General features: G+C 43.6%; 1 protein-coding gene across 1 annotated transcript in view; it reads right to left on the bottom strand.

Moving 5' to 3' along the window:
• Positions 1-20,059, bottom strand: part of TTYH3 (tweety family member 3) — a gene marked incomplete at its 5' end in the record, with an annotated part of 144,241 nt that overhangs the window by 115,830 nt on the left and 8,352 nt on the right. The window contains 2 exons of the mRNA XM_082261693.1: positions 3,299-3,519; positions 16,514-16,659. Of these exons, the coding sequence (XP_082117819.1) occupies positions 3,299-3,519; positions 16,514-16,659 (367 nt within the window). The remainder of the gene's footprint in view (positions 1-3,298; positions 3,520-16,513; positions 16,660-20,059) is intronic.

The raw sequence follows: 20,059 nt of genomic DNA, 5'->3' as shown, positions 1-20,059 counted from the left end.
AATGTTGAGATTGAAAGGCTGTATAATACATCTTACTCTTACCTCCCTTGCGAATAGGTTTTACCGATAGGATGAAATTCACCTTGAATGGAACACCATAACTCACTATTGAACAATAAAACTGACACATTGTAAGAATATAGATTCGTGGGCAGCAAGGTGTATTTGTGGTTGGTGCCCCTTCTTTTTAACAATAGGGTTCCCTTCTGGGTACTCCGGATTCCTCCCACACTCTAAAGACGTGCTAGCAGGGTAATTGGCCCTAGTATGTGTGTACACAGTCACACCTGTGATATTGAAACCATGCTGGTCTCAAGTACGAGCAATTGGGGAGGGTTGGAAGAAAAACTTATGTTGAAAAAAAAAAAAAGTTTGGCATCTGACAGTGCTCAGAGTGCTGGCCCATCATATAGTGAAGAGTTTTCTGGCTGTGCTGGGAGAATAGTCTTCCTGCCCTTTAATGGCTAAGACTTGTACTGACACGTGCCCCTGCACAACCGTTTACTGGGAAGATCAGTGTGCTACTATTTCTCCAACCCTAGCTCTCTAAGCCCCTTATGCACACACACTCAGCGGCTTACCTATTAGGTTTGCCTTGCTAGTACCCAGTTGGACCAGTTTTTGCCTTCAGAATTACCTTCGTGACATAGATTTTCGTGGCAAAGATTTAACAAGGTGTTGGAAACATTCCTCAGAGATTTTGTTCCATATTGGCATTATAGCATCACGCAGTTGCTGCAGATTTGTCAGCTGCACATCCATGATGCGACTCTCCGGTTCCACCACATCCCAAAGGTACTCTATTGGATTGAGATCTGGTGACTAAGAGGCCATTGAAGTACAGTGACCTCATCGTTATGGTCAAGAAACAACTTTAAGATGCGTTATCCTGCTGGAAGGAGCCATCAGATTCAGAAGATGGGTACACTGTAGTCATAAAGGAATGGACATGATCAGCAGCAATACTCAGGTAGGCTGTGGCATTTAGTGCCTTTGAGGTGCTGCCATGTGATTGGCTAATTAGCAATTTGTGTTACCAAGCAAATAAACGTGTACCTAATAAAATGGCTGGTGAGTCACTCTACCACAACCATCCCTAGGGTTTACAGAGAATGGTCCCAAAAAAGAGAAAATACCCAGCGAGCGGCAGAGGAGAATGGGCAGACTGAACGCACAACACATCGAACCTTGAAGCAGATAGGCTACAGCTGCAGAAGACCACACCGGGTGCCACTATGGTCAGCCAAGAACAGGAAACTGAGGCTAAAGTTTGCAGAGACTCACCAAAATTGGACAATAGAAGATTGGAAAAACGTTGCCTGGACTGATGAGTCGATTTCAGCTGCAACATTCAGATGGTAGGGTCAGAATTTGGCGTAAACATGAAAGCATGGATCTATCCTGCGTTGTATCAACGGTTCAGGCTGGGGGTATAATGGTGTGGGGGATATTTTCTTGGCACGCTTTGGGCTTTTTATTACCAATTGAGCATCGTATAAACAGTACACCACGGCCTACCTGAGTATTGTTGCTCACCATGTTCCTCCCTTTATGACTACAGTGTACCCATCTTCTTATAGCTCCTTCCAGGATAATGCACCATGTCACAAAGCTCAAATCGTCTAAAACTGGTATCTTGAACATGACAATGAGGTCACTGTGCTCCAATGGCCTCCACAGTCACCACATCTCAATCCAATACCTTTGGAATGGGAGATTTGCATTGTGGATGCACAGCCAATAAATCTGCAGCAACTGCGTGATTCCGTATTAAATTCAACTAAGGTGCAAAAACATATAAAGTGCTGCATGAAATTCAGAAGATAAGGAACAAAAAGCCATCTGCCAGATTCCTTCTCAGTGGGTGAAGAGTTAGTAAATGGAAGAGAAGAAACCCCCCAGGGTGTCAATGAGGTAGGTAGATTTCCAACTCACCAGATGTAGTTGATCTTCTTTGCTATATAGCAATAAGATCAAAGGAGGCTTATGTGGTCACCATGACCAGGGAGTCGTATTCCCCAAGAAAAAGCGATCCTACTACTTCCTTTTACGGTGGATTTGAATGGCATGGTTTACCATGTAGCAACAAAAAAGGAGATCAGACTCCTCATAGTGAATTCCATTAACATTATTGCCCAATCTTAGGCTGTAAAATCATTGGATTACAGGTACAAACGTGTGTATAAACACCGTTACCCCGCATGGCTCCACGCCAGTGCTACGGGAGCCAGAAGCTAGGGGTGGAAAGCAGCAATTGCGGTGTGCGTTCCAACTACGTCTAGTGAGGTCACCACATGCGTTCCAATCTTACGTGTTTCGTCACTGATAAGGACGTCTTCAGCAACCAAGGTGTACCTAATAAAGTAGCCAGTGAATGTGTGTGTATATATACACATATAGAGTGCCTTGACTGAAAAAAAAAGGTTGAGAAACACTGGCCTAAGAGTATACTTGTTGCTTGTCTGCATCAATGCCAGTTGAGGGGTGTTCGCTATTTCTATGGCTCGACCTCAAGGGGGAACGAAGCAGATCCAAAGGCTTCAAAAGGCAAACTTATAACAGTCTGGTGGGCAGAATACACGTATTTAGATACAAGTGTCTTTTACAACCTGAGCACAAAAAGGTTCCCCTAAATGTAAATCCCTTCTCCAAGATCGGTTTTCACTATGACCTAAAATAATTTAATTCTGTTTTATTAAATGAACACAGAAAATACATGCATACATAATACATATTCTGTTTCAGGCAGCATGCTAATTTTCAGCGAATCTTACTACCTATATTCAGTAGAAAGTACTATGATGAACACGCTCACACACTGCAACCTGGGAGCGAAGAAGCATTCAGATAGCACTGAAACACGGGCCAATATTACAGCTACAAAAAATGATATCTGGGAGAAAATAAGGGACTGTCTGCTACGAGCAATGCCTCCATCCTCCCTACCCTACACTTTTATAGAAGCCTTATTAGGCTAGTCCTTGTAGAACACCAGTAAACTTAAAATAAAAGTCATATTACCTAACAGAAGTATTTATTGCATTCACAAATAGGCATGTAAGCATACCAATGTCCATACATAACTTTATGTCTGAGTCTTTACTTTGCTGGAGAATCTTAGGTTTCATATCAGCCATGTTAGGCTGGAAAAGGTTTGGAAGTTGTGGTAGGTTTTCCACAATGGAATTATCTACCAGGTAGATATTTAACTGTACCAAAATACAAACCACCACACAAACGTCATATCATTACGTAAAGCAGTATCCCTAACCATCTGTGTTTGCAGAACACTGCTTACCTGTACCAGTCATACGTGTCCACATGTTTAGCCAGATCATCCATTGAAATGTCACTGTTCTTCCAGAATGGGATCTCAGAGGTTTGTTGGACCAGTGTGTACAGAAGAACCTGAAGTTTCTGGACGATGAGAACATAATCTGTGTGTTTTGTAAACATGGTTTCCAGTTCTGTCAGATTTGGTTCCACAGTTTGGTTTAGAGCTATGGTGGTTTCTGAGACCTGAGAAGAACACAAGGAAACTATTTGAAATTTTCAGCAATATCAACAGCCTATATACAAGAGAAAGGTCGTCAAACTCAATTTCACTGCAGGCCACATCAGCTCTATGGTTGCCCTCAAAGAGTCGGTTTGTATAAGGGGTGCGCTGCATGCAGAGTTCAGGGGTGCGATGCGTACAGAGTGCAGAGTTCAGGGGTGCAATGTGTACAGAGTTCAGGGGTGCGATGCGTACAGAGTGCAGAGTTCAGGGGTGCAATGTGTACAGAGTGCAGAGTTCAGGGGTGCAATGTGTACAGAGTTCAGAGTTCAGGGGTGCAATGTGTACAGAGTTCAGGGGTGCGATGCGGACAGAGTTCAGGGGTGCGATGCGGACAGAGTTCAGGGGTGCGATGCGGACAGAGTGCAGAGTGCAGGGGTGCGATGCGGACAGAGTTCAGGGGTGCGATGCGGACAGAGTGCAGAGTTCAGGGGTGCGATGCGGACAGAGTTCAGGGGTGTGCTATGCAGTGTGCAACCCCAACCCCCCAAGCTTCCTTGCAGCTCTCTCTCCTACCTGGCCTGCCACTAGTACCTCCCTGTGTAGGATGATCTACTATCCTTGTATTCGGCTCCAGTACCTCCCTGTGTAGGATGATCTCCTATCCTTGTATTCGGCTCCAGTACCTCCCTGTGTAGGATGATCTACTATCCTTGTATTCGGCTCCAGTACCTCCCTGTGTAGGATGATCTCCTATCCTTGTATTCGGCTCCAGTACCTCCCTGTGTAGGATGATCTACTATCCTTGTATTCGGCTCCAGTACCTCCCTGTGTAGGATGATCTCCTATCCTTGTATTCGGCTCCAGTACCTCCCTGTGTAGGATGATCTCCTATCCTTGTATTCGGCTCCAGTACCTCCCTGTGTAGGATGATCTCCTATCCTTGTATTCGGCTCCAGTACCTCCCTGTGTAGGATGATCTCCTATCCTTGTATTCGGCTCCAGTACCTCCCTGTTTAGGATGATCTACTATCCTTGTATTCGGCTCCAGTACCTCCCTGTGTAGGATGATCTACTATCCTTGTATTCGGCTCCAGTACCTCCCTGTGTAGGAGGCTCTACTACCTCTGTGTAGACGGCTCTGCCTCACCTTGCAGGGAGTTCATTCTCTCTATCAGATTCTGGAAATCTTTTAGATCCTACTCATCTGTTAGCGGTCCATTGTAAGCACAGAAGGTTTCTTTGTTTAGAAGTGACAACAGAGAGAAGGAGCCATGGGTGAGACCTAGAGGTGGCGAATGGAGTACCACCACGTTCCAGCTGCATAACTGGGTGCAAGGGCCACATTTACAAGGCCTGGTGGGCCAGATTTGGCCCACGGGTCTTGTTTTTGACACGTGTACTAGAGCAATGTTCCACAAATTAAAGGACGTGTGCCACTGATTGCACATTATATTATGACAGGTGATCCAATGACTGATACAGAAAGTTAAAACAAAACTAATGGGAGAGCATACTTTAGTGAACGCCAGTGTGAGAGACCATTACAATATATTGTGTCTGCTTTGGTGGGCTTCAATTGTATGTTGGAGAAATACATATCTGGATTGTCTGTGTAGTTTGTGCAAAGTGTCTGGGTCCGACTCTGCCTCGACAGCAAACCTGTAGGAAAAACAAAGTGTTTTCGACCAACAATACAGGTCTTAACATATACTGAAAGCATATTATCCTAGATTTAGTACCAAATTAGTCAACGTCCTTGAAGCATGAAGATGGTGGAGTCTGCAACTCCTACACATTTGTCTCAGGTTATTGACTCACTAGGTGAAAGATGAAGAGTAGATTTAATTGCATTAAGTTTATTTGTAATTGAAACAACCAGGCACATTATGGTGAGGTGGCCTAAAAGGGTGTCTGGTTATTCCATTTGGTCTGTCCATAAGCCCTACTTCATAGAAGTCATGGTTTCCATACATGGCAGCGATAATGGCTAACTAACCTTAAACAATTGTATTCAGTTTGAAATAAATTGCTCTATATTACTAGGCTACGTTTGTTCTATAAGCCAGTGGGTCTGGCTATCCAGCTGGCCCCAAAGGGACATAAAGGATTTGCATGGCTCCAACCACTACTTTAAAAAGGGAGGATAGATCCCTGATATTTTTGGATCTAGGATGGCAAGGACTTGTAGATAACTTCTGCTTTAAATCTATATTTTGCCTTCCCCCTCACTTCATCAACACGTGAAATACATAAATTATATATATATATAGCCATTTTATGACATTTTTTTGGACCTAGTATTATCACCGTAAGATCTCTATGCTTCTCTATGCAATGCAGGCACACCACAGCTAGTGGCAGGGACAGGCAGGGTGTGTATATAACTTTCTGAAAACATCACAGAACTCTGCCTCCATTACTAAGTAGTAGGTTGGCTCTCTTACAGAAGGGAAGATGCCAGTGTGGGAGGAGAGGGCATTCCTATGCAAGCAGATTGACATTCACTTATCCATGTATTGAAGAGTGGATGTCAGTCTGGAGGAGTAGACAGGCAGTATTTGCATGCACAGTGCCCTAGGTAACACCCATGTGTGATGCTGAGCCTCTATGATTAAAAGTACTGAACCCCGATGAATTAAAAGGGTAGGTCAAGGACAATAAGACTGAGAAAGGACTAGATTAGGGGTGTCCAAACTTTATAAACAAAAAGGGCCAGTTTAGTGTTCGTCAGAGTTTAGAGGGGGCCAGATTATGGTGAGTGGGAGTAGAAAATGCCCCAATATTGATTTTAGTAGGAGGAATTGTGCCCCATTCTTGGTGTCAGTGGGAGGAATAGGGTCTCTTTGTTGGTGTCAGTGGGAGGAATAGGGTCTCTTTGCTGGTGTCATTTAGAAGGATGCCCCAATATTAGTGTCAGTATTTTTACTGGGAGAAATTGTGCCCGTTACGGAACAGGGCACCCCTGAGCAGGTACCTCCATTGACAGATGCTCCTAGTGCTTCCCGAGGGCTCCAAGCACTCCACCAGGCACCGTAAGCACTTCAGACTCCACGAACCACCGCAGCTTGGTTAGGGTCTTGGCATCTCCTACCCACCCTGGACCAACGACAAGGCTCCAGGTTCCTGTGGGTGAACCTCTTTCCCCAGAGAGTGCAGCAGAACAAGCTCTTACACAAGCTCTTACAAGAGCTTAGTGATTCTCTAAGGGAGTATGGAAGACCATAGCAATCCCTGCAGCAGATTCCCCCAATAACAAACAAAGCTCCGAGTTGAGGGTAAAACAGGAACAACATCAACATTTATTGGAAGAACACAGCACACTTTTATACAGAAATTGGAACATCCTTCCCCCCAACAACCACTTTCCCATTGGTCAATTGTAAAGTACTTGCAGTTCCCAATAAGGTCCTCTCCAGCCCATGCAAATGAGGACTGACTTGAAAATGAGTCAACAGGGATTGGTCAGATATCTTTGACCAATGCAAGGAGACAGAAGCCCCAGGGGGCAATCAATGTACACAATAGTCAGACACAGAACAATGGTTCCCTAACGAGCCCTCAATACACATTACTCTGAGTGTCAATAGACAGCCCGTCTCCTCAGAACTTCCTGTAATGCCCATATTAGGAGTTGACTTCCTGTTCCTTACAGTTTACAGGAATACGTTTTAGCTTCCAGGATAGAGGCAAGACTCCATTAGCCACATGTTTAAAGAAACACAAAGACACAAAAATGCATAACTCCCAGTCTACTGAACAGAACCCCCACATTCAACCCATCCCCCGATAGCCTGGATCTGAGCGCTCAACATATCCAAACAGCGCTCAGATGCCACAAACACAGTCAAATTGCCATGGTGTTTATGTTTAGCATGGGCTGATGAGAGGGTCCATAGTCACATTGCAGGAGGCGAGCAACCAGGCTTCTCCAACGCCCAGTGGCGAGATTGGTCTCGTCACAGTGCCCCTTTGTGGGGGTCAGAGGGAGGAATTATGCCCCATCGTTGATGTCAAATGGATGGATTAGTGCCCCAATGGCTGGATAAAAAAAGCAAAGGGCTGCATCCACCTACAAGACTGCAGTTTGGAAACCACTGGACTAGATCATGCTGAATTTCCTTCAGCAAGGAGATTAAGAGTGCTCTGACTTGCTGTAGCTTCTACTGCAAACTGTGAAAAGCCTACAGTATGCGGTGAAATCAGAGTAAGCCATTTCACTCCAAGAGGATCCTGTACAACTGTGAAAGGCTGGAGTTCACCATGAAAAAGGCTGTACTGTACTAGCTCTGTACCCGCTGACTGCTCATGCAAGCTAAAGATGTAGAGCAAACCCTCTCCACTTGGAGAGGATGGGTCCCTCATCTGAGTTATTTAGCTGGCTCATTCAGCGGTGTCTATGGACACTGACTTTTAACCCTGTATAACACATTATTAAACCAGTCATTTAAAACCTAGGAGTACCAGACTTGCTCTTGTCAGGAAATATAAGTAATATTGTAGAAAGATGATCCAGACACCGGTAGTTGCTCTTAAAAAATCTTCATCTTTATTCAGGAACCACAGAACACAACTGCTGATAAGATCAGTTGACGCGTTTTAGCCTATAAGGCCTTAGTCATAACTAGTGATTGCCCGATATCGGTTTTTCGTGGCCGATACCGATATTTTGGCCAATGCATATAGGTATCGGACAATATTTTTGTACATTTAAAAAAAATTTTTTTTTGTGGACAGGTACTTTTGGGGAGGGATCTGGGGGGGGGGGGGGGTCTAAAAGACCCCAAACCCATCCTCTGCACCTAAAAGCATTCAAAAACACCAAGTTTGGCTGTTTTGAATGCTGACTTTGTTTTTAATCTGGCGCCAGACAGTACCCAGAGGCGATGTCACTCATGACATGACTTCAGGTTTTTTGCATGGAGACCCAATCAGAGCCGAATGCAGCTTTGATCGGGTCTTCGGTGGCCGTGCTGGCTGGTTGCCCAGGTCTCCTGGTGGGACGGGAGACCAGGGCGAGCCACGGAGGGCGGCGGGAGGGGGGGGTAACGTCCCCTCCCGCTCCTTGTAATGACAGCCGGGCGGCTTCTCAGCCGCATCGGTTGTCATTACAAGACAGCCAACCATCGGCTATGGACACCGGTACCGGGGTGATGTCTCTAGCTGCAGGCATCACCCCGGTGCAAGCACTTTCCCGAAATATCAGCAATATCAGTAACCTCAGGGTACATCGGCCCTCGATATATCGGCTTTGCTGATAATTGGTCGATCACTAGTAATAACTACACACAACTTTAAAATATATAGTGACTCTACATAGCACAGGCTCCACCCATTCATTGTCCCAATTAATTGCAGACAATTAGCAAAAATTAGAATCAGTTGTAGTTTACACTAAGGAAACCCATGTATGTGCCACTTAATATCCACAAACTACACAATGATAGTATACATAGCTAAAAATGAAAATAAAAAAAAAAATCAATGAAAATAAAAGAAAAATTATAAAGAGACTAAAAGGGAAGAGAGATGCTGGAGAGAGACAGTTTAATGTGCAGATCTAGATCCCTTCTCAGGTTTAACCCCCAAGGTGATCTAGAATTAAGTCTAAAAATCCACCATTGGAAATATTTCTTAACATTTAAATTATTGGTGTCACAATAGTGTTCCTCTATTCTGGTTCTCAGGGGACGGGTGGTGCAGCCTACATATTGTAGGTTGCATAATGTACAAATAATCAGATAGACTACAAAAATTTGTGCCCAGTTAACATATTGTTGTATGGTAAACTCCTCACCCGTAGCAACAAGAGTTTTCCCCTGCACACTCAAATGACAGTACCTACAGGTCTTAATGTTACAAGGATAGTTCCAGGATATCCCAGCCAGGTGGGGTGGCATTGCATAGAGGAAAACAAGCCGGGTGATAAAGCATTATAAGTAACACTCCCTATCAATCCAGCTAAAACTAAATAAAAGAAAATATATGTAGCACTATTCCCTTGGGAGCTGCTGGTTACGGATTCCTCTGGGTTACCCATAGTAACAACACCACAGTTTAGCATTTTCAAAGTGCTTGGCTCAGTCAAGAAACAGTCTAGGGGTTTTGGTTTTATTGAGAACTTGGATAGGAGAAGGGATGAGTGGGATACTCCAACTTGAATAACTATGCACAATTGCTGGGACATCTAGATATAGCTTGAGTGCGGCAAGGTCGCTGCTTCACCTTGTCACTTGCAGTGAAGAAGAACTTAATGAACCGTATTACTTTGTGAATCGTTCTTCAGAGCCCTAACTAGGCACCCCCTTTGTCCCGATTCTTCAGGGTTCTACACGGCACCCCCTTTACTGTAATTCTCTGTGTGAGCTAGCTCCTTGATCCCGAATTCCTTGGAGTGGTCCCCCTTCCTGGGCAGATCCTTAGGCAAATCTCCTGGTACACACGGACACTGTTTTTCTAGAGAGACTCTGCCAGGAGCTCCACTGTCAGCTTCACTGGATCCTCTGCAGCTCAGCTCTACACCTGGTTCACTAGGCTGACTGCCTAAGACCACCTTCCTCTCACACTGCAGGAGGAGAGACAGCCGTCCACCTCCTCCTGGGACTCTGTTTACCGCCAAAGATGCCCTGTCAGCTTTTATGGGCAATCCCAGGATGCACTGCAAGAATACCCTCTCACAAAAGCGAATGCGTCACTGGCTGGGTTTCCTCCACTGTCCAACAAGCTCCCTCATTGGATGCAGTGGGGACACTCCCTCAGACCCAGTGAATCACACCTGGAGACATGCAACAGGCAACCTAATAGATCAGGCTCCCCTGATAAGCAGAAGGAGCAATAGATGCATTTGCCTAGCACCTACCTACCTAGGAGGTGGCTACATATAAAATTTGCATTGTTCGGTTCTTGATTATACACACTGAAATGTGTTTTAAAACAATGTGCAAACCCCCTTTAGAACAAGCCATTTACTCATTAGGTTTCTGGATGGAATACATTTAATTTTCAAGTCTGGAAACTAGGGGCAGTGAAACTGACAAAACTCCGACAGCACAATTCTAACTTGGAAAACAGAAGTAGTGCAGAGTTCATTGTATTATTAAGAATAACATTTCTTGCAAAAACCACAAGTTCCTAAATGCAGAAAAAGTCCCTCTATCACAAAGATCTGATGACCTGTGCCAGAAATCACCCTTCCGGATTTGCAGTGCGTGCAATCATTTTTTCTTGCAAACCGCTGACAATGTCCAGAGGTTAGAAACTGAGCCGAATGCTGAAGAACCGTTTCATCATATTTCCTATGCTACCACTAAAGTTACATTCAGACAAGCGTCTAAATCAGACACTCCTCTGAAGTGTGATCAGTGTTCCGATTGCTCTTTAGAGGCTGAAAAACATATCCTTTATTAAAAATTCATATAATAGAAAAAACATGGAAGCAGAGGATTCCCAATACAAAAAAAGATAAAAACCACACAGACAACACAACCACATCCGAGACATTCATATGGGCCCCATACAAACCATATTGCGTATCACCAGTGTGCTTCCCCCTTAAAAATAAGCATAGGACTAGGTGGTCCTGAAGAAGTGTATGTGGCGTACACAAAACGCGTTGACATTGAGCCATTGGAATGCAGGGTCCGTCAAGACTGACGTCAACGCGTTTCACTTACGTCACGTACACTTCTTCAGGACCACCTAGTCCTATGCTTGTTTTTAAGGGGGAAGCACACCATTGATACACAATATGGTTTGTATGGGGCCCATATTAATGTCTCAGATGTGGTTATGTTGTCTGTGTGGTTTTTATCTTCATTTTTTTGTATTGGGTATCATCTGCTTCCATGTTTTTTCTATTATATGAATTTTCAAGAAAGGATATGTTTTCCAACCTATACCATAGATGGTCCTCCAGTACAACTATTTTTTCCCATAGCCCCTGATCGGGCTGCTTTGGGTTTCTTTTGTTCACTCTGATTGCCCCAGTTGTGGAGGTACCTCGTTCTATTAAGGAGGAAATGGTGATGTTGTAGCATCTTCATACACACTATATGTTCTAGATCAGGGATCCTCAAACTACGGCCCTCCAGCTGTAGCGGAACCACACATCCCATTAAAGGCATTGTAAAACTCAGACATTCAAAGACATGACTAGGCATGATGGGAATTGTAGTTCCTGAACAACTGGAGGGCCATAGTTTGAAGACCCCTGTTCTAGATGCTTTAGGTAACTGAGTGAGCTCACATTTTCTTTCAATTTCTCTATGCTCTTTAGAGGCAGATGACAGGCTTGAGAAGGTGATGGGACACCTCCGCACCACCTGTTTTAACTCTATTTCTGCCAAATGCAAGGCAAAGCAGAAAGTTTGCAGTGTCTTCCCATCCCATTTGCTTGATGTTGGATAGCTTTTGCCAAGTCACGTGAACACCCCTTTCTCTTGCCATTGTAGCTTAAAAGCAATTTTAAAAAGGTAAAAATAATTACAAACATGTTCTACTGGTTTTGCACAGAGCAGCCCAGATCCTTTTCTTTCAAGGTCCTGGCTGAGTGCCCCCAATAGCAAACCTCTCCCTATGGGGGGCACTCCTGAGTCCCGCTACTGTGAATGGACATTGCCAATTTATACACAGAGCGTGGCTCGACCCCAGCCCCTGCTCTCTCCTCATTGACTCACTGGTTGTGACTGACAGCAGCAGGAGCGAATGACTGCTGTGTGAGCCAATGAGGAGAGAGAGAGAGAGAGAGAGAGAGAGAGAGAGACCAATGAGAGGGGCTGCTCTCATGCAGATCACTGGATGGAGATGGGGTAACTAAGTATAAGGAGTGGCTGGTGGGGAGCTACAACCAGGAGGTTTTTACCTTAATGCATAGGATGCATGGATGCATTAATCACTTTGCATCCAGGCCATCCATTGCTGACACTTCACTTCTACATTTTAAAATCAACTTTTTTTGCTAGAGAATTACTTCGAACCCCAAAACATATATTTATATATATTTATTTATTTTATTTTTTTTCCACTACTCTTCGCTCCCAGTTTCTGGGGTTACAGAGAGAGAGGAACGACGTCAGTTCCTCTCTCTCTGTACAGGGCAGCCACCGCCACATCACTCCCGAACTCCGCAATGTGACTGGAGAGCACGGGAGAGGCGGCAGACACGGGAGGAGGGTGGGACCTCCTTCGGTCACCCACAAAAGTGATCCGAGTGGCTAATTAACCACTCAGATCACTTCTACATTACTGGGAATGGCCAGCTGAAAAGATTGATAGGTGCAGGCTTCATCCCAGGAGAACCACTGAAACCAGAAGACATCCATGGACATCCTACGGGCAAGCAAGCAGTTAAGGTAAAAAAAACCTTCATTTAAAAACCACTTTAAGGATGGGGTGGAAAAAGCGGAGCTTAAGCTCTGCAGCTTTTGCTAAAAAATACATTGCCGACTCCTCAGAAGGTCTACTCCTTCACCAGATGGACCAGATTGAATGACTCCTCAGTGCCGGTTCACACTTATGCGCTTGCAATGAGAATTTGCAGTGCGAGTTTACCTTGTGTTTTTCAATAGTACCAGCGCGATTGTAATGAAAATTTGATTGCGTTGATTATGTTAATTAAGCTCAGGAGGGGTGGAGCTGAGGGGAAAATCAAATAAAAGATAAGAATTCGCACATATCTGAACTGATAATGCAAGTCCAGACCAATTTACATTGATGTCTATGGAGACTAAATTCGCAACGCAACAATGTAAACTCACACAAGACCCTTTTTATCATCGCATCACATTCACATCTGGATCGCAACGCATAGATGTGAACGACCGTCACGAATTCAATGTATTTTGTAAATGCATGCGATTGGAGACTATTTAGAACGCATCGCATTCGCAGTACAAGCGCATAAGTGTGAACCGGCACTCAATCCACTTTCTGTGAACCCAAGTCAGTGGTTGTTAACTTACGAGCTAAAGGGGCCTCAAATGCATCCCCTGACATCACCAATGAGGGGGGTCACATAATGTTCAGTATATGTAATGCTTGCGAGGACTGTCAAACTGCAGACCTAGAGGTAATAAGGGTCAGAGAGTGGACAGGATACATTTTTGGCTGTGGATATGTTGCAGAAGACAATATGGAACTGGGAACATGTTACATGAGGTTAGTAGAGATCAATGCTATTACCCTAATCAATGTTCCCACTACAAACCAGTCCGGTTGAGCACCAGCGACCTAGGTTGTCATTGACACAGTTCCTCCCAGGAGGTGCTTCATCATGATGGCATGGGTTTATAGTACTACTATACTGAACAGTACCCATACTTTATTAGGGGGAGTGCCGCACAGTGCAGGAGTAGGGACTGCCCATGTCCACCCCTAATGTCATAGAAGAAGAGGAAAGACCCTTGATGTAGCCAAACCAGTCAGAGGACCCTTATAAGAAAGGAATGAAAGGAAGGGAGGCTTCCTCAGGACGGAGGAAGCAGTAAATACTATCAAAACTGCTCTTGAGACTGGAACATGTTGACAATAGCAAATCTCCACCAAACTCTCTCTGGGTGAAAACTTACTGTTAAAGCCCAACTCTGGGAGTTCCAAAAAATAAAAAAAACTACCCTTGCAGTGGGCCTTTATACAGGGTTAATATCGCTGCATTGTATAGGCCAGACAGAGACAGGGTAGATAATCTTACCTCTCCCCCTACCACCTACAAATAATGAGAATATAACCCCTGAAATGGGAAGGACCCACTGCAAAAGGTGTACTTCCCCTCTCAAGTATAACCCTCAAAAAATGAAATAAAATGTGTGGCTGCATGATATACCCCGCAGTAGTCCTAGTTTGGTGAAGCGGAGCTTTGTCGGTTTTTATATACATAAAATTGATTTCTCTATTTATCGCATTATTTGAATTTTCAAACCAATCTACTGTAATTGTTTTCAACATGGATTGGATAACATCAGTTGGAAGTGTTAAAAATAGTGTCAACATCTATAATTTCTAGATTTGGTCAAAATGACAAAACCATTGTTTTATTGAACAACATCAATACATGTATTATCAGATAGAAAAAAACAGCAAGGGACAACAGTGGGCAAGTCAAGTATGGCAGCCAACGTGCATACGTCATACACAAATATAACTGCTGAGGAAGAGAAAGATCCCTTGAAACACATCCTGTGACCCTGAACTCCAGGTGGACATTACCATCCATTGGACATTAACACCAGTAACGAGGAACCCGTGGCACTATACAAATGCTTACTGGGCTGTCAGAGCCAATCCCTTAACAACAGTCAGTGGCACAGAGATCCGGACTTTGTGCCTGCAGCAGCTCATCATCCATCCATGATCCATCCGTCCCCTGATGAAGTCACATGTCATGACGTAACGCGTAGGGCATCCCGGACCAGAAGCGATGTTGGAGACCTTACATGCTGAGTATTATTTGTTATACCAAGGAGCTTTTTATACTTGTTTAATAAAAATTAACTCTTCACATCAAATTCATTTTAATTGAAATACTACACTATGGGACGTCACTTTATTTTACCCTAACATACGGATAATCATGGCACCTCAAAAGGGACCACTATCAAATACTAATTAGACAAATCAGTCAGGACCATGGCCAAACCAAGATCAATGGAGGATTGTCCAATTGTAATAACTTGTTTGATTACTCACTAGGGTGAGAATACTGGGAGCACATAGGTGTCACAAGGAGCTGGAAGCACACCCATTGTCTTCACATCATGCAGGAATTGATATTTTTGAAGAAAGTGGATTGCACACGTTGATTCATCGTTGGAGAATGTGAATTGGAGAAGTTATGCACTTTAATATATTATATGCACTTTTAATTGTACTGCACAATTATTATACACTGTATATGTGATTAAGATTATTTGATATACATCACAGTTTATTGATATTATTGTACATTTGCATTGATCTAATCAGTGAGTTTGGGAAACACCAGTTCTATCTATCCATCTGCACCTTTTCAGGACTGTGCCTCCACCACAGGCTCACCCTCTCCTGTGGACTTCCATTAAATGTGTGGTTTTCATACTTTTGGGAGTATTCATTTTAACTTTTCTTTGGAATTCCTCCTTGTTTGATCTGTATCATTGTCTTTGTTTATTCTATGGGTTATTCTATGAGTTATTTTTGAACTTCATCATTTATATTTCCCATGAGTGGTTGAGCGCGAATAGCCTAGCACCACCATACCTGGTATTGGGGAAATAAATATAACTGCAAACCATACAAAGAAACAATGTCTTAAAATACATGGACACTGAGTGCCGGGTCACACATATTCGATGCAGGAACCCTGCGAATCCACTGCGGGTTCCCGCATCACACCCAACTGGAAGGCAGTTCACACCGCCATATGCAAATCACTGGAGGTGTCAATACCACACCCCCAAATCAGTTTGCTTATCACAGTGCAAACTGTCACTTCAGATATGAATCGGATCACATGGGTGTGAACACCCATGCTATCCGATTCTGGTGCGGACCAAAAAAAGGGTCCTGTGCGACTTTGGTCCGAATGCGATGCAAATTCAGCCATAAAATCTGTATGGCTGAATTCGCAACGCACAGACATTGCATGTGATTTGCAAAGCAGTGCGCTGCAAATCACATGCAATGTCTGACATCGCATATGTCTGAACCGGCACCGAGTTTCATACAAGGTGAATTTCTTTAAATAAAAATTAAATGTATAGCTTAAGAGACATCCAAAATACATGAAACTCATCAGGCCGGATGAGCGGGAAATCTGTTATATTTATATGTAAAGGAGTAGAACAACATATGCTCAAAAACCAGACCAGCGAAATTTTAGAAGCTTACCCTCCCCCGGCCCCAGTTATTGGCCCACCCGGGTTTATATACGTACACAGGCATGTATATTTTTATTGCATCCCCCCCCCGGCATGCATCGCATATTACACATAAAGCTGAACTGACATCACAGGCAGAAGGATTAGTCTATTTATTGCTACTCACCCGATCTTGGATTCCTGCCACGGTGTGGTTGACATGTCTCAGCGAATATGTCACTCTGTGGATGCCATCGCTGGTCTCCCCGTTGCCATAGAAACCCACGGCGATGCCAGCACTGCGAGAGAGGGAGAGAAACGAAGCAGAAAGGACTTAGCATTATGTAAAATAAAAAAATAAGGAAATGCTGGAGACTTCTAATCTGTGCGGCTGATGGCAATGCTGCTAATACCAGTGAACAAATGGCCGGTTTAAAGGGACTCTGACAGTGCAGACAATGCTGTGCATACCACTAGGGTTTTGGGGAGATAGAGGAAAAGGGGTGGTTATGATGGGTGCAATGCACAAAAAAATGAGGTCGGGGCAAAATCTTTTTTACTAAAATGTAAAAAAAAAAAAAAAAATAACCCCCTCCCCCTTATTTTTTTTGATCCAGCTTGGACCAATATAAAAATATGTATATTCTATACCTGTAGGATCCCTATGGAAGATGGAAATCATTGTAGTAATAACTAATACTACAGTGATCCCTACTAGCTTCCGGGTCCCGGTCCTGAGCACCTGTACTGCTACTTACTGAACACAAGAGGTCGCCACCCCTCCACCTCATCCAATCAGAATGCTTTGCATTCATTGAAAAAAAAAAAAAAAAGCAAAAGCGTTCCCTGAACAGCGTCCGTATCAAGCGAGCGACCTCCCATGTTCACAATGCAGCAGGGCAGCTGCTCAGCGCAGGATCTGGAAGCGACTGCATAGAAAGGATGGCCACACTCCAATGCAAAACACCTTTATTGACGTGATAAGTCCATACAGCATAAAAGCATAGGAGACACTAACAGCAAAAACTAACGCGTTTCACACCCTTCAATGGTGCTTAACCATAGCTCAGTGCAGATCACTGGCGTAATTCACCTTTAAAGCCTATCTAAGAAATAAAAAATGTAATATTATTTATAGTCCTTAGATGTGATGGCTGCATTAGTTTCCTTTTTGCTGCCTTTTTTCCTTCTTTTCACCTGGTGATCCTGTCAACACACTTCCAGTCCCAGGTGACAACTTTCCCCCACTGTATTATACAGTATATACGGAGAAGAGTTGTCATCATAGACTGCTCTCCTGATCTGAACTACAAACAATTCCCCATCTGCTAATCTCATATATGGAAGAGGAGAGTGTTTTGTAGTTTACAGATAACCAAGAAATCTGACACTCAAGAGGTCAGTCCAGTGCACCGGAAGTTACCAGGACATAAGATTTCTGGCAGGATCAACAGGTATTTGCAGAAAAACTTAAGTGACAGTAAATCCTCTGTGATGCACAGAGACTAAACAAATCCTCCGACATAAGTTGCATCTGTTTATTTGTAGCCCTTCTCTACATTCGTTGAAAGTGCTGCATTTTAAAGTTTGTCTGAGAGTTCAGAAAAAAAGGGGGTGGGGAGCTGAAGTTACACTCTGCAGAGCTTAGTGAGGAGAGCTCTGACAGCGGATTGGAGGAAAGGGGAAAGAAAAGGGGAAAGAAAAGGGGAAAGAAGAAGAGAAAGAAAAGGAAAGGGAAAGAAAAAAGGGAAAGGAAAAAGGGGAAGGGAAAGGGAAAGAAAAAGAAAAAGGGAACGAAAAGGGGAAGGGAAAGAAAAAGAAAAGGGAACGAAAAGGGGAAGGGAAAGAAAAGGAGGAAGGAGAAAAGGGGAAAAGGAGAAAAGGGGAAAAGGAGAAAAGGGGAAAAGGAGAAAAGGGGAAAAGGAGAAAAGGGGAAAAGGAGAAAAGGGGAAAAGGAGAAAAGGGGAAAAGGAGAAAAGGGGAAAAGGAGAAAAGGAGAAAAGGGGAAAAGGGGAAAAGGGGAAAAGGAGAAAAGGGGAAAAGGAGAAAAGGGGAAAAGGAGAAAAGGGGAAAAGGAGAAAAGGGGAAAAGGAGAAAAGGAGAAAAGGAGAAAAGGGGAAAATGGGAAAAGGGGAAAAGGAGAAAAGGAGAAAAGGAGAAAAGGAGAAAAGGGGAAAAAGGAGAAAAGGGGAAAAAGGAGAAAAGGGGAAAAAGGAGAAAAGGGGAAAAAGGAGAAAAGGGGAAAAAGGAGAAAAGGGGAAAAAGGAGAAAAGGGGAAAAAGGAGAAAAGGGGAAAAGAGAAAAGGGGAAAAGAGAAAAGGGGAAAAGAGAAAAGGGGAAAAGAGAAAGGGAAAAGGAAAGAGGAAGGGAAAGGGAAAGGGAAAGGGGAAGGGAAAGGGGAAGGGAAAGGGGAAGGGAAAGGGGAAGGGAAAGGGGAAGGGAAAGGGGAAGGGAAAGGGGAAGGGAAAGGGGAAGGGAAAGGACACCCCCCCCCCCCCACTTATCCACACAAACAGAGCGGAGGCTGTCAATCAGCTGGAGGTCCCTCCCCATCCCCATTTTTCTCTTGGTGTCAGAAGTAATTCATGATGACAGCAGAGGAACAGTGCAGCAGACAAAAATGACATTTAGTGCTCTTAATTGAGACAAGTACACACTATAGAGGGATATGCTTTGTTCATATTTCATGTCTGAAGTTTACAACAACTTTAACCTAAAATAGAAAACAAATGCAGCCACCTCATCTAAAGACTAGTAAAGTGCAATATATTACAATTTTTGTTCTCAGGTTTAGGTATCCTTTATAGATTAAAGGGAAATAGATCAAATAGAATTTCTATTTCAAAGCCAGGATGTAGTATCTATTCCTTTTCTAAGGTGTATTTGTTCACAAGTCAGTGGATACGGGCATGTACTACAATGTACACATTTACAGCTGTAACTAAAACATGGACACCCAGCAAAGACTGTGCTTTATCCTAAAAATCTATCTCTATTAGACCCTAAGGCCATAGAGAGGGGCACTACAACTATGAGTGATACGGCCTATACATGAAAAAAAATGGAAGAGGGCACTATGGGCCTATGGAAAGAGTTCTTTACTGTAAGAGCCATGAAAGTCTTCTAAACAACAATTACAATATGATTTGTGTCGCAATTGTATACGCTATATTGTTTTTTCTTTATTTGCTGATTTTTTTTCCCCACGAAAGTGGAGTTACCCTTTAAGGCAGGGGTCTTCAAACTATGGCCCTCCAGTTGTTCAGGAACTACAATTCCCATCATGCCTAGTCATATCTGTGAATGTCAGAGTTTTACAATGCTTCATGGGACTTGTAGTTCTGCAAAAGCTGGAGGGCCGTAGTTTGAAGATCCCTGCTTTAAGATATCATAACTGGTTCTACGAGGCAGAATTGCGGTTAATAAGTTTAGCACTAGCAGCTCAGCAGCAAACTATCTCAGGAAATGGTTTTAACATGTTTTCAGCTCTGCTTTCCAGGATCATGATTTTTCCACCTCTGTTCTGTGAACCCATTCCGGGGACAGCCCTTGTCTGGAGGTCATAAAACAAATTCTCTTGATAAACAGCAGCTGTGTAACCCTGGCTAATATCCTGGCTCTCTCACTCCATTATTACTGTTATAAATTAAGACAGTCTAGAAGAAAAAAAAAAAAGGAGCATAAAATAGCTGCTGACCCAGATCTAGGCTAACCAGGCAATGTGCTGCATACT

Source organism: Pelophylax lessonae, assembly GCF_965119305.1.
Source record: "Pelophylax lessonae genome assembly, chromosome: 6".
NCBI lineage: Eukaryota > Metazoa > Chordata > Amphibia > Anura > Ranidae > Pelophylax > Pelophylax lessonae.
This window is presented reverse-complemented; position numbering and strand designations above follow the sequence as displayed.